Source organism: Desmodus rotundus, chromosome 3 (genome assembly GCF_022682495.2).
Source record: "Desmodus rotundus isolate HL8 chromosome 3, HLdesRot8A.1, whole genome shotgun sequence".
In the NCBI taxonomy this organism is placed as follows: domain Eukaryota; kingdom Metazoa; phylum Chordata; class Mammalia; order Chiroptera; family Phyllostomidae; genus Desmodus; species Desmodus rotundus.
The window spans coordinates 96,851,817-96,864,824 of NC_071389.1; the positions used below are offsets into that span (position 1 = coordinate 96,851,817).

General features: G+C 47.4%; 1 protein-coding gene across 5 annotated transcripts in view; it reads right to left on the reverse strand.

Moving 5' to 3' along the window:
• Positions 1-10,189, reverse strand: part of SH3RF3 (SH3 domain containing ring finger 3) — a 399,165-nt gene extending 388,976 nt beyond the window's left edge. For 4 of the 5 annotated variants that reach the window (XM_053920589.1, XM_024552410.3, XM_053920587.1 and 1 more), the window contains exon 1: positions 9,381-10,189. In XM_053920589.1, coding sequence (XP_053776564.1) covers positions 9,381-9,893 — 513 coding nt within the window. In that variant the 5' untranslated portion in view covers positions 9,894-10,189. The remainder of the gene's footprint in view (positions 1-9,380) is intronic. The other variant, XM_053920591.1, reaches the window with a different exon arrangement.
• Positions 10,190-13,008: the final 2,819 nt, after the last annotated feature.

Here is a 13,008-nt window from a genome sequence, read left to right on the forward strand (position 1 = left end):
CATTGTGCTGTATGCTCCCACACTTGGGTTCCCCATGTCCCAGGAACATCAGCACCCCACTGGCACTCTCCCCTTCATCTTCTGTGCCAGGTCACACTCAGTCAGCCAGGATGCCACTTCCAAGTCCTCAACACTCCACTGTAACACCACTTTGCTGCACCTGTCAACGTGACGATTGTCATCTTGAAAAGAGACATCCTTGAAAATTCCTCAACCTGATAAATTTTTTCCCCACTTACATTTAAAGGTGGAAATGACAGCCACCTTTCCCCACATTTACTGACAAGCCCACAGTGCTTTCTTCACTCAGCAACAATCCCCTATTACTTAGCAGCTAAGGCCAGCTGAACACCAACTATCAGAAAATAACAGCTTAACCCTGACCAAACTCCAGAAGAAGCCCATAGCAAAACTAGGTCAAAGGCAGCTCTTCACCCAGAGAAAGAAGTCAGGCTTCTAAGAATGGGAAGAGCCCACAGACAAGTCATGTTTAAGGCCTTCCTTCAGTGAATATCACTGTTGGGTTATGGGAGAGATGGCCAGTTCCTCTTCAGAGCACATCCTCTGGAGCAGCTTTCTCTTGCTAGTGTAAGCCAGAACACCCCACTCTGCTTAGGGGTGCTCAGTCCCTGCAGCCATGCTCAATGAGCTGGGGAGCCCTTAAGGGAAGCAGGGGTGGGCCAGGGCTATGGGAAATCATGGGAAACACATTTGTTTCCATGTTTAGGAAATCAACTCAGTTTTATATGAAAATAAGAGGAATTCTATTCTAGATAATATTTGTGTGAATTTCTAAGAAGAAAATAAAAGACCATAAAGAAACACCTGCTCCTGAGAAGGCATCAGCAGAAAGAGTATGGGTAGGAAGGGGGCAGCTGACAAACAAATGGGTCTTGCACAGGTGACCTGGCCTGAAGGCACAGTAGTCCACTCAGATGGGATCTGGAACACAGTTGGCCCCACCAGACTGGGAAACAGCGCCCAGCAGGCAGTAACTTTTTCAGGAGGGCAGCCACAGGGTAGGGGCTGGGGAAAACTGGCAAAAGGACAGAGCAAGAGATCAGAGATGGCCTTTTGGAACACACCTGAGACAACTCAGGAGGCTCGAGGAACTTGAGAAAGAACTGGCAGGGCCTGGGAGGTAGAGGTGACAAGGGAGAGGAAGTTCTTCTCTGACTTCTGCTGAGAGCAAGGGAGGTCAGTGCTGACCCAGGAGTCTTGAAGAGAAAAGCGGCCAGCTGGCTACATGCAGCCTCCTCCCATGGCTTTGCTGGGTGCCCCCCACAGCCAACCAGGAACATTCCCAGCCATGGACACTAGATGTTCCTGTTCATCCAAAGATGAAAAACCACTGCCAATGAGAACACCTGTGGGAAGGTGGGGCAATAAGAAAGAGGATATCCTCATTCACTGGGAATTATCCCTGTGTAGACCAAAATGCCTTTATTCTCAGTCTGAGCACACCTGGAGAGGTCACTGGGCAGTCACACAGTCACCTGGTAGGCATGGAAGAAAATAAGGTCCTGGCCTTCCTGAGTTAAACTAACTGGCCTGGACATGCTCCTCACAGCCCTGACGGCCACTCTGAACCCTCCCTTTCTCTCTGGATTAGAACTCTCACAAATGCCTTCAGCAGTCTTGCACACCTGAGCTGAGGAAATGAACATTTTGCTTTTCTGGGGAGATGCTGAAATAGAAGTTTAACTCTTCTCTCAAGATTCACTATTAGAGCTTCTGGTCAAGTTGAAAGTATAGGTAGACATGTTTCGCCTCACTGCACAACTAAGAAGGAACACACTAACTTAAAAATGCAAAACACCCAGAACCACCAAAAAATTACCCAGAAAAACACCCTCAACTGTACAGAAGTCCTACAACCAAGGATTTAAAGAAGTTATATTCATCCAAACAGGTAGGAGGAACAGAGATGGGGAGTTGGGGTGGGGAAGATGAGGCATGGCAGCAGCCCGTGGAATGGGCAGTCCCATATTCACAAGTGGTGGATAAAAATCAGGGAGATACCTGTGAGTGAGCAATCTTAGCCCCAGGCCAGACCACATAGCCCAGGGTTCCAGTGCTGGGAAATAATGCCTCATAACTTTGGGCTGTTAACCCAGTGGGAGGTAGGGCAGTGGCAGAAACTTCTCAGGAGATTCAGAACCTAAGTAAACCCACCCACTCTGGGAACCACAACCAACACAGCAGCTGGAAGGGTGCCCGTCACAAATGGGAAGTGAGTCAAGTGACTGGAAAAGGGGCAAGTGCCAGGCAAGCCCCCAGAAGTCAGCCAGCAGCAGCATTTTCCCTTCTTTGACCCTTCCCCCACACATAGAGCCACAAAGCAGTGAAGCAGGTTCCCCTGCCCTGGTGAATACCCAAGGCTCCACCCCACGTAACTTAACAGGGGTGCTTAGATAGGAAATCAAAGTGGCTCCGCCTAGTACAGACACAGGGAAGCTGCCCCAAAAAAGGAAACAAACAAACATGGCCCAAGTGAAGGAACAGAACAGAACCCCAGAAAAAGAACTAAGTGATGCAGAGTTCAAAACCCTCGTGGTCAGAATGTTCAAAGGTCTCAATGAATATGGCAAAAGCACGAGGGAAGAAATGAAAGCTATACAAAGAGAAATAAAGAAAAATCCACAGGAAACCAGCAGTGAAGGGAAGAATGCCAGGATTCAAATCAACGATTTGGAACATAAGGAAGAAATAAACATTCCACCAGAACAAAATGAAGAAACAAAAATTATAGAGAGGACTCCTCTAACCACAAATTCAGCTAGCAAGTCAATCTGAAGTCTGTCTCTCAAGTGTATCCCTAGTAATTGTTTGGCACTGAGCAAGAAAACTTTGGGGCCTCAGCTTCCCCACCTATGTGACTAGCCACCTGGCTGAGCTGTAGTAGAAAAAGGATGAGATACACTTAAATGATGTGCACTCAACCCCTGGCACACAGCAGGTACCCACTGAACACCTGGCACATAGTAGGCACTCAATGAGTGTTAACTTTAGATTATTCACTGCCACAGATTGAAACACAATGCCACTGTAAGTCTCAGGAGGGCTGTTTCCATACCCCTGTTCAAAAGACAGGGTCTTTTGAAAACAGGCTAAAAAGGACTTTGCTGTGACTCATCTGTCCTGTCTTCAAAGGCTAGTGTCTGCCCCTTGTCATCACAGTGACCACAAGTCAACCAGTTGTCTGCTATCCTGTAAGCTGTCTGGCTTTTTATGAAGGCTTCCCAGCACTGGGCCTTTTACTCTGGAGTCCTATTACATCGAAGACCAAACACAACAAAGCTGCCAAGCAGAAGAGAAAGGGCAAGGGAAGAGAGCCTGAGATCACCTCCTACCCAATCACTTCCTGGCTCTCACTTTGCCATTTTGTCCATATACCAATTTCTAAAAAGTACCCAAGTAGTAATTGTCACCCACTTTACAGGATTATCATGACCTTTTGATAAAGCAATATATGTCAAAGTGCCAAGGACATTGTAGGCTCTCAGAAATTGTTAAAATACAGATCTCAAACATAAGTTGTTCAATTGTTGACAACTAAAAAACATGTTAACTTGCTTCCAGACACCACAGACATTCTCTACACTGGCCCCAGCTAGCTGACCTGCTGGAGTTGGCAACACTCCACTTCTTCCATAAGACATCCATCCCCACATAAGGCAGAAGCATGGCCAACTGTGGTCCAGGCCATCACTCCTGCCCAGGGAGGCCTGTGCTTACCAGGAATCCATTGTCATGATTCCCAACCATGTTTATGCAGTTGTACTTATAACAGCAAATACAAACTTGAATTAAATATTATACAAACCAAAGACGTCTGAATGCAAAAAGACTACCAACTCCTTGGAAAACCATGGTGACTGCTAAGAAAAGATTCACCAAAGACAGACTACTTTAAAACTGTGAAATTAGACATGAACAAAAACATAAAATATTGAGGAGGAATTATTTAAATCCAGAAGGTGCTCCACTCAGAATTTTTAAAGATTCTTTTAGTTCTCACTCGATTTGAAAGAAACAAATAGAAAATCACAAAGTATGGGTGTAGTTTAAGCTAGAATGCAAATTTGGAACTGTGGACCCTGAGGAAGAAGATGCCTATCAAGAAGGGCTCCTGGTGGTTTAACTGGGCTGAAATTAAAAATGAAACAAAAACAGAGCCTAGCAGCCATATCTACATGCAAATTGTACTTCAAGGAGAAGCCTGCACAGAACCACCTTCCTATACTGTGTTTCTGCCACCTGAGCCAGCCCTTAAGGAGTTCCTGGAATCCTATTTCAATGAATAGGACTGAGGCCTCCCCTTCCAATTGAATTTGTGCAGCTATATCCCCCATTAACATCTTCACCAACCAATCAGAGCAGCTCCATTCTGACCACTGAGGGCAGTCTTTTGGATCAATCAAAATGCAAGGATTTGGAGTCCTCATTTGCATGAGGGTGGACCTACTAGGCACCAGAACCAGGGACTTCTCTCTATATGAGCCAGCTCTCCTCTCAGTCAGAGAGTGCACTTTCCCTTTCCACCAAAGAGTAAAGAGTGCAGCCTTGTGTTTCCCTGGCTAAAGCTGAAACACAAAGTCATATCACTAGGGCAGAGTACAGTGGAGCAGACCAGAGTGGAGTACACCAGACCAGAGCTGAGCTCCCTAGCTAGAGTGAGGCCTGGCCTCCCAGGCCACCTGATGACCATGCTCTTTTCACAGGTGAACTGTATCACCATTGATATGTTTTACACCACAGGTGGCAAACACAAGGCCTTTGGGCTGGATGCAGACCTCTACCTTGTTGTATCCTACCCTCCACCTTGTTTTATCCAGCCCAGCACCTTATTTCTACCTGGTGGCAGCACCAAGCTCCTTGCCCCTAGTTAAAGAGTAGTTACATTTATACAGTCCTAAAATTACATTTGGCCCTTTGAAGGAAACCACGAGGCTGATGTGGCCCCTGGTGAAAATGAGTTTGACACCCCTATTTTACAATGGATAAAGTTTCCTTCTTCATTGCACACCAAATTGGGGATTCCTTTTGGCACTGAATTGGCAGCAACAACCATTAGTTGGTAGAACTCAAAGAAAAGTCCTTAGCCCTGCATCCAGAAAATTGTATATGTACAAGGTCTGTCCAGAAAGAGTCCAGCAATTGTTAATATAAGAACTGTCTGCATGACATCAATGTAACCTGGCAGCCAAGGAGCATGGACTGGAATGTGCACTCATGAACAGTGATGACTTCACTGCACTAATCACTGGGGGTGGCGGATGCCCATTAGTGAACATGTGTAACGTGTGGCCATCCCATTCAAAATGACTGAGTGACTAGAGCAACGAATCTGCATCAAATTTTGCATTAAGCTTGAACATTCCTCAGCAAAAACTATTGGGATGATTCAGAGGGCCACAGCTATGGGCAACTGGTGATTGGCAGCTTTATCACAGCAACTTGCCCACTCATGCAACACATCTCATCTAGTGCAGGGGTTTTTGGTGAAATATCAAATCACCCAGGTGACTCAGCCCCCCTACAACCCAGTTTGAGCCCCTGTGACTTCTGGCTTTTCCCGAAACTAAAATTACCTTAGAAAGGGAAGAGATTTCAGACCACTGATGAGATTCAGGAAAATACGATGGGGCAGCTGATGGTGACTGGGAGAACTGTGTGAGGTCCCAAGGTACCTGCTTTGAAGGGGACTGAGTGGGCAATGTTTTATGTGCACAATGTTTCTTGTATGTTGTATCTTCTTCAACAAATGTCTCCATTTTTCATATTACATGGCTGGATACCTTCTGACCAGACCTTGATTGTCTATAAAATATTTGCTACAGATCACTTGTAAGGTCCTCCTATTTATTTGACTTCTCCCATTACTGAGTCTCACTCACAGTGGTTGAAAGATACAGAACACATTTCCAATTTAAACATGTCCTGAAGTATGTACTACAAAATACATAGTACATACAAACTAATTAGGCCGTAATGCCTATATTTTATATCATCAAAAGCATTACCCAAGCTTTCCATAGTTCTTTAATTTGTGATAATGCCTTACTCCTAACCTTCATAAGGTCATGGATTGACGATGATTGACAGAAACCACCTGAGAGCAGAGAGTAGAATGGCTTCCAACCCTTAATGTCAGCTCCATAAAGACAGCCCATGTCCCACCCAGTTCACTTAGAATGAATGGTGCCTGGCACAGTGTACATGCATAGTAATTTCTGTGTATCCCCAAATAAAACACAAGGGATTTTTGTAAAAATCACTCAGAAAAAAGTTGGACTTTTCTTATATTAGAATCCTTATTAGAATATATTAAGAAGTACCTGTACTCTTTGAATTACTGAATTTGGAACCGCAAAACCCTTTTAGAAAAACATGTTGCCCTGAAACATCTTGATCAATGCTAGTAAGAGGTGCTAAAGGGGTCACCTTGCAAAACTAAAAACAAAACAAAAAACAAATAGGCTGAAAAACTTACCACACATTTTTAGCAATTGCAATGGTTAGACACTGCTGTTAAAACAGGAGTTTTTAAAGATCACTTTAAGAAGCAACACATAACAAGTATTTGCCAAACAGGCAAATGAAGATACCAACAGTCCTAACCTTAGGCAGTAGGTACTTGTAACTTGGTATAAAATTTCCAGGTGAAAGTGAGAGGCTCTGCTAACCAGGTCAGAAGATTCCATGTGACTCTGTGATAACCAAAACCCTGATGAAAAATATGCCAGTGAAAAGTGTGGAAAAAAACTGTTTCATGAACCAAACAGGAATTAATACATTTTATACCTGATTCATTCCCAATGTCTAACTGTAATTACATTAATAATCAATTAAGCAGATATTTATCTACATTCCTAAAAAGTTTACATATCCCAAATAGTCCAAAAGAAGGTTTCATTACGGAGCTTCTCATTGGGAAAATAGGGGACTGTCTTATTTTACAGTTACCTGCTACTAAAGTATACATGGTATTTGACAAATAATAACATGAGTACCCATCTATTAAGCAACATGCAACAATATCCAGCATTCAGCTTTGCTATCAGCAATTCAATGGGCTGTAGAGCACCAAAACCCTATTTGGAAGTATAATTTTCAGCTGAAGCCTGCCTGCCAAAGTTACAGGCTTGCATAATGTAAAACATTCCATGCAGGACTTCCAGGTGCCCAAGAAGACTCCCACTGACTGCTAAAAATTAGTGAGTAGAAAGCTCTACTTTTTCCTCTTTGAAGGTGATCAAATATAAGATTGATTTAGTTCAGACTCTTCATAGAATCCAAACTTAGTCTTTATGCTGTGGGCCTGCAAAGAAGAAAAGACTGGAGGTCACACTTGATTAGCACAACAAACAGAAAGAAAGAAAATGTGGTCAAACTCTGACCACGTGGGTAAGTTGGTTGGAACGTTATCCAGTACACCAAAAGTTTGCAGGTTCAATTCCCAGTTGGGGGAGTACAGGAGGCCATTATCCCTATCTCTCTCTCCCCGCTTTCCCCTCTTTCCTTTCCTCTCACCCTTCCTCTCTCTCTAAAAGTAATAAACATGTCCTTGTGTGAGGATTTTTTTAAATGTGGTCAAAATTCCCTAAATCTCAGAAAGCATCAACATAGTGAGAGCTACATGTGCCTATAGAGAAAGTCAATCATTTATCCCAAAATCCATTGAACAAAAAATTAATTTCCTGTTCCTAAGTGGCATTACTAAAAGCTTTAAGTTCAACCACTTTGACATATGTTTTTAATGCTCTAAATGCCACCACAGAGTTCCAAGACCTGAGGTTACCTCCTTTCCAGTGCAATCCCCATAAGATGAATTGGGAGGGCATCTATAAACACATGGTCATCAAAATGTTTTTCTAGAAGCATCATTCCAAAAATCATTTACTTCTCTGACCTTTAATTATAATACCTTAGATAAAAATGGCAAAGAAAGGAAGGAAATGTTTGAAAAGCTGTTAACAGTTGTATCTGGATTTAATCACAAACAAAACCAAATAAAAATTCCCCTTCAGCAGTGATCCCAAGTACAAATATGCCTTGACTATTATTGACTACCTATTCTTCCTAATCCACAGAGAAAACCCAGTTTGTCAAAATATAACATTTAACTTTAAAGCTCAACATCCAAGGGCTTAAGTTCCTAAGTACACAGATGCCACAGTACTGAGTAATTCAGATGGCATAATTTTCCCAGCATATCAGCATTAAACACATTGGAAGGATTATTTAAGTGGTTTATGCACCGCCAGCTCCTTAAATGGTCAAAAATACAGAAATACAGTTGTGTTTTCTAAAATGTACAACTAGTATATCAGCAATGTATTTTTTATTCTAAGTAGGGTTTTCTACATTTAAAAAAAATATAAGATGTGGGTACGTTGCTTCTCACACCAGCATCCCATGGGTATCTCCACCCCATATCAGTTCCCAAGGTGACACAAAGTGTGAAATTACACATTGAAGTAGGCTTTGAGACCAAATCACTAAAACCCTCAAGATAACATCTTTGACTGAAATAGAAGTAATGGATGCGGTGAAATGTAATTGCGCGTGCGCGCACACACACACACAAAACCCCAAACCCCACATGAGACTACAACCCTGCCTAAGGACCCAAGAGAGGACTAGGACTTCCAACAGGAGTCCAAGAAGGGATGGGCCGAACATTTCTCCTGTCTCCAAATTAACTTCTTCCCTCCTGTTAAACAGTTTGTAACTTGCATTCTTCCAACCCTGGTCACACCTCTGTCCATTCCTCCCTTGCCAGACCTGCAGGCAGGAGGCCCAGTCTTCCCAGAGACCAGAACCCGGGGAACATTAAGCACTAACTTTACCCAGGCAGGGGGAGGTGTGCAGAAGGTTAGTCTGGAGGTCCAGGGAAAGAAGGCTGCTTCTGGAAAGATAGGAGGGTAAAGCCCCAGCCAGCAGAGGGACTAGAGGTGAGCCAGGGACAAGACGTGCCCACCCCTTGGGAGGATGAGGTGTTGACACTCATATAAACAGGTAACAAGTTTCCCTGGGACCACATCCGCCACACTGCAAGTGCAGGTGGTGGGAAAGGAGATTCCAAGGGAGAGAATGGATGGAAGGCAGGTGCGGACAAGAAGTTCAAAGTAAAGGGAACAGATGGGGTGGACCCGGTGTCCAAAAGTTGGCAAGTAGAACTTGAAGAGCTACACTCACGGAGTCCCTGAAGGGTAGTTGGAGAAAGAAGAGCATGAAGAAGGTCGTTATGGAGCCACCTCTGCTCTCCACACACACCGCGCCCCTCCCCCCCCACCCTGCGCGCACATACACACATACACACACACACACACACACACACACACACACACCTCGGCTCCGAAAAGGCTACCCACCTTTGCTAGGGGCACGCTCCTGCTAGTCGCCAACTCGCGCAGACTGCCCGCCTCCATAGAGAAACCCGGTGAGCCCGGGGCCCTACCCGCTGCGCTGCTCCGGAACCCCGCGAGCTCGCAGGCCGCCCCCGAGCCCGGGACAGCGCGGGGCCTCTGGCGGATGCCATCCAGCAAGCGCACCAGCAGGATATTGGCGGGCAGCTCCTCCACGCCACAGCCCACCAGGACGCGGCACTCCGGGCAGCGCAGCTCTTGGCGCGAGCGCACAATGCTCTCCAGACAGCGGCGACAGAAGGTATGCTGACACGGCAGCACCTTGGCCGTGGTGTCCAGGCGCTCCAAGCATACGGAACACTCCAGAAGATCCAGCAGAGAGGACTCATCCATGTCCTCGCCCGCAGCCGAGGCCGTAAACGTCCGCCACAGCCCGCGGGGCCTGTCGTTGTAGCCCTGGGTCTGTGCAGCAGCAACAGCGGCCTTGGAAGCGCATAGCCAGGACGCTCCGAGCAGCATGGGGGAGGCGCCGGCCAAGGCCTCACGCAAATGCCTAGGTCCCGGGGCCGGAGCTGTACCCACCGCCGGCAGCGAGCATCAGGATGGCGCCCGGGCTACAGCCTGAGAGCCAGGCTCCTCCAGGACTTCCTTCACCCTGGCTGTGGGCCGGAGGCTCCGGCGGCCGCGGTGCAGAGTAGCACGTCAACAGGCCTGCGTGGTGGGTACTTAAGAGTTCCACACCCTGCGAGCCAACTCCCGGCCAGAGGAGCCTTAAGGCGCTTCGAAGAGCGCGCCCGCAGCTAACGGCTACACCTGTGCCACGGCGTGTCCGCCCCGCGCAATGCTCTAAGGGAATCGCCCAGCACCACACTCAGCGAGCTCTGCACTGCAAGTGGCCTCCCGGGGCCAGGAGCCCCGCGGCAGGAAGTGCGGGTAGCGGCTGGTCGGGTCCCCGGGGAGCTGCGTGAGCGCTTTCTCACGCGGCTGCTGAGCCCCCGCGACACCTCCGTGCACCCAGGGCCAGCCTATGATTCGCTGGCAGAAGCAGGTTCAGCCAGATCCTTCCTCTTCCCTCTGCAGCAAAGAAGTGCGCCGGGGAGCGCGCGGAGATCACAATTGCTGAAGCTGACGAGCAGGCTGGGCGCAAGGCGGCAACTACTCCTGCCCTTAGGGCACCTCCCGGTTCCCTGGAACTCTGTGCGTGCCTTTCTGCGCAGGCTGGGCCCTGTCTCCTCCTGGAGATCCGAGTCTTCCCTTCGGCTTTCCTTGAGCCTCAAGCAGGGATGTTTTCTCCCAACGCTGCCGCGAAGGAAAGTTTCATAGGTGTTATCCCGACTGCCTTCTTGGCCAGCGCTGGGGAGCAGCTTAGGGACATAGCCAACGCCCGAGCATCCTCACCGATAACTCTCCTCTCCGGAGCGCTCCCGATCCGGTATCCTTTTCAGACAGAGCGCAGAGGTGACAATCCCGCGGCTGAGGGTGTGGGTGCGGACACACCCTGCAAAGCACAAGGGGAAGGCGCTCGAGTCGGCAAGGGTGCCCAGGGTCGGCTCCGGTTCCTCCCAGTCGTTGCTCGCCCTGTCTGGAGTCGCGGATTCCGGAGGCTAGCGCCGCCGCCCGCCAGATCGACCTTTGCGTAGGGCACCCGGCGCCGCGTCCCACCCCTACCCCCACCCCTGGCGGCCAGCGCAGTGAGGGGGGAGTCCCCGCGACGTCTCGTGAACCCCGCTGCAATTTCTCCTCGGGAAGCCCAAAAGAGGAAAAATTCGCGTTCTGCCTCCCTACGCTGGGCTTCTGCGAGCGTCAGAGGAACGGAAGTACGTATGGAGGACAGGGAGCCGCCGGGAAGTTTGGCCGTGGGCTGGAGTCTACTGCACGATTCCCTGCAGTGCTCTGCCTCCACTTGACCGCTTTGTGTTCTCAGCAGGCCGAGTTACTTCCCTGCCCAGCATAAACCACGGTCCCTAGGAAGCATGGGACAAATCCAGGTTGTTGCCAGGGTCAACGTCAGGAGAGGCGTTCAGGCCCGCCTAGGAGTCAGGCTAAACTGTGGTCTTTAAATTTAAGTGTAACTTTTATTTTAAACTTTTCAAAGAGAAAGTAAAATCAGAGGTTTAAACGCCAAGAACATGCCTAAGCATTATTTTATATAATCTTCCAAATGGCACCGTGAGATCATTATTTTAACCTCGTTGTACTTGTGAGGAAGGAGTGGCTTATAGTTATGAAATCACTGAGGCTGAATTGTTTTTTGTATCTCCAGAACCTAACGCATGGAAAAAATCACATTCCATTAGAATATAAGTTCCCTATAAGCTACATATTTTTACACTGTAATGTCCTGTGCCTAGGACAGTGCCTGGACACATAGTAGGCTCTCAAATATTTGATTAATTAATGAAAAACGTTTTCAGAATCATTCATCACCTAGTGGTGATTTAAACAATCAGACCTTAGAATCTCAATTCTAAGAGGTCTCTTGAGCTCATATAGGCCACCATTCCTGGAAACTTTGCTATTAATGACAGCAGGAGACCTTCCAGCCTGCTTTGTGGACATCTGTTAGTAATGTGGATTTCTGTATTTGTTGTTCACATTAGCACTGGCAACTGTGTAAGATGGAAGGTGTCCTGGAGCTGCCTGGCTAACCAGAACCTGGGAGCAGACTTTCCAGGAGAGCCAGGAAGGAAATGCACATCGCAGTACAAGGAAGTGCCTTCACATTATCCTCCTTTTACTCTTTAACCCTGGCTCAGGAACAAGAAAGGAAAATTTTCCAAAGGACCTGTTAGCAACTGTGGAAAAACTGGCACCAGGTGTTAACCTAGGTTCAGCAACCTCAGTTCTTGAGTTCTGGCTAAGAATTCATAGCCAAGATTCAAATTGTAAGAAAAAGTTTATTTAGAAAGTCACAGAGGTAGAAGTGAGCCATAGAAGAAATGGGCTCAGGAAACAAATTATAGCAAAAGAAGGACCCCTGGAGTGGGGGGGCTGGGGCGGGGAGGAGAGAGACAGTCCCTGAGAGACCAGAGAGGGAGAAGAGGTTCCAAGCATTCTGGGGCGGGGAGGTGGGGAGAGGAAAGGACACAGAGAGATAAACACCTTGAGAGACAAAAGGAGGTTGGGCCTGAGAAAGAAAAAAGGGAGGAGAGGGGAGGAGAGAGCCCTGGAGAGAGGAGATGGTACAGGTGTGTTCTATAAAGAGTGTTCCAGACAGAGTGGCACTGGGTCGTTTGTCTTGAGGGTATTTATCTGGAGATCTCAGGAGGATCCCAATAGAATATCCATCAGCTTTCCAGGTGTGTCTCTTCAGGGCTGTGGTCTCCATTGATGGGTTGGTGCCAAGGGAGGGGTTCATAGTCTTTGCAGCTGGTCCTGATATCAGCCATGGTGTGGCTGCGCCTGGTTTTGCTGCTCTTCTGAACCTGGAGCCAAAACACAGCTGAGGCCTACATGTCATCTCCAGGCGTTAATGCTTAAGGTAATGGTTGTGCAAGGATTTGTACTTTTGCCTGTTGTTAGGCAACACGGCTCTCCACCCTGGTAACCCTCTGCACCTGGCCCATAGGTTCCTGCTCTGCTCATGCCTATCTAAATGCCTACTACAGACCCAAAATGTTTAATACAAAAGCAG